The sequence below is a fragment of the Sinocyclocheilus grahami genome, unplaced genomic scaffold, assembly GCF_001515645.1.
Source record: "Sinocyclocheilus grahami isolate Dianchi unplaced genomic scaffold, SAMN03320097.WGS_v1.1 scaffold292.1, whole genome shotgun sequence".
In the NCBI taxonomy this organism is placed as follows: Eukaryota; Metazoa; Chordata; class Actinopteri; order Cypriniformes; family Cyprinidae; genus Sinocyclocheilus; species Sinocyclocheilus grahami.
In genome coordinates this window covers 1,022,257-1,024,382 of record NW_015505471.1, presented here as the reverse complement: position 1 = coordinate 1,024,382, position 2,126 = coordinate 1,022,257, and the positions used below count along the sequence as shown (strand labels likewise).

Genomic DNA, 2,126 nt, shown 5'->3' with positions numbered 1-2,126 from the left:
ATACCGATTTTTTTTTAAGAACTATAATTGACAGCATACACAAACAAAAATCTACTTTTCTTCAACGCAAAGTTTTATTTTCATAAAAAAACCAAGTAAAAAGTCAGTAATAAAATAAGAACACAAAAATTGCAAACAACAGCACAAATAAATGCAATAGAATAATTGTGTATGTATCTGAACGTTTTAGCGCATTTAGCCACTCATTTTGGTATTTGCGGCTCACAAGCTGTTTGAGACTGAGCGCGGATTGTGCGCTCCACTAATATAGATCAGTGGTGGTGCGCGCGCGTTTGGTGTAAGCGCGAAACCTGCGGGAATGACTAAAATAGCGCGCAATACAAGCACTATTTAACCGGAGCGAATGAGACGTGTGTGAGAGCGAAGGGGTCGTCAGAGAGAAGAGAGCGAGAATGAGCGGCTGACGTTATTGCCCGTGCCGCTGGTAACAAAACGGATCGGCTCGGAATCGGAAAGAAGTGAGACTGACCGACCGATCACCGATCCGGGCCGATTCCGATCCCTGGCCGATCGATCGGTGCATCTCTACGGCAGATACTGCTTTCTGTGATCCGGCGATCGGCCTCAAAAATCCTGATCGGAGCACCCCTAAACACGAGTGTGTTTTATCTGAAGCGTGTGAGCTGAGAGAGCATGTGACTCACCTGCATATGCGCAGACGTCCACCAATGTGTTGCTGAAGCTGCGGAAGGGTTCGGGAACGACTTGAAGAGCTGCTAGAGTCGTCTCGATCGCCTCACCTTTACCTGCATTCAAAATATATGCAAGCCATTAGCAAACCGTAAAACCTGCAATTATATCAAATGCTGTGTTTCAGAGTGCAGCGCGGCACTGGGTTCATTTACACACGATCCGGTGTTTTGAGCTCCTCAGTTCACAGTAAATGCTGCTCTAAAATACAAACTTGATGCTTTAAGAAATTAAGCCTTAAAAATTTGTATTGTATATTGTAATTTTCAATAATTATTATATTACATTATTTTTCTTAAAAACTCTTAAAAAGTTATTTATTTTACAGTGAGGTAAGTTTAAATTAACTTAAAGAAAGTGAGAAAATATAAAACTATTTTATGTATCTTATATATATATATATGCACAGTAGAATGTACTTCTAGTAATAATCATACAATGTTTTTATTTTTAAAATGTTTTAAGTAATAACAATTTTCACTGATGTTTTAATTTAAACAGTAAACTTTAAGATTAAATAGTTATAGTCTTGTTTTTAAATTGATTTTTTTTTAATGTTTGAAAATGAAGACATCATAAATAAGTCATAAGTACTGTAATTTTACAATACAAAACAAAAATAATTTTTTATTGTTATTATTATATTATATATTAAATGCCCAGTTTTTTATTTTACAGTGAAATATTGCAATTGTAATACTTATTTTGTGTAACATTTTCTAATAAACAAATTCTATTTATAATTTTTTTTATCATAATAAAAACAATAAATTGTTTTAATGTTATTGTTTTTAATCTCAGTAAGCTGTATTTCTGGTTAAATAATGGACAAACAAAACTAAACTATTTAAAATGGCTAATCATAAATAATAACTGACATTATTATTATTTTATAGTTACACTGATACTATGGCCAAATTGTGCCCTACGAACAAGCACAGCAAACCTGAAGCTTGCAGGAAAAAATAAATAAATTGCAATTAGATAATTTCCTCAAACTGCAACACCTCAGAAGTTGTTACTGTATGTACTGTATTGTATTTTCTTCTTACCCAGATGGTTGAGTCCGAGGCCGAGGGGCAGCCAGCGAGCGAACGTGTCTTTGAGCTCCTGCTCGCTCTTCTCCATGATGGTCTGCAGGATGGTGGAGGTGACATCACCGTTACAGGAACCCACAGCGATCATGCCACACGCCAGCGCCGTCACTCCCGCCACCTGCAGAAACACACACGGACTCATCAGACAGACCCACACCCACACCCACCCACACATACACACTCCCACTCCCACTCCCACTCCCACTCTCACACACACACACCCACTCCCACTCCCACTCCCACTCTCACACACACACACTCACACTCACACACACACACACACACACACTCACACTCACACACACACACACTCACACA

The 2,126-nt window shown here is 38.1% G+C and overlaps 1 protein-coding gene across 1 annotated transcript in view; it reads right to left on the bottom strand.

Annotated features, from left to right (window-relative positions):
• psmd2 (proteasome 26S subunit ubiquitin receptor, non-ATPase 2) overlaps positions 1-2,126 on the bottom strand; it is a 21,972-nt gene that overhangs the window by 2,912 nt on the left and 16,934 nt on the right. The window contains exons 12-13 of the mRNA XM_016292773.1: positions 1,764-1,945; positions 682-767 (exon numbers count right to left, since the gene is read on the bottom strand). Of these exons, the coding sequence (XP_016148259.1) occupies positions 682-767; positions 1,764-1,945 (268 nt within the window). The remainder of the gene's footprint in view (positions 1-681; positions 768-1,763; positions 1,946-2,126) is intronic.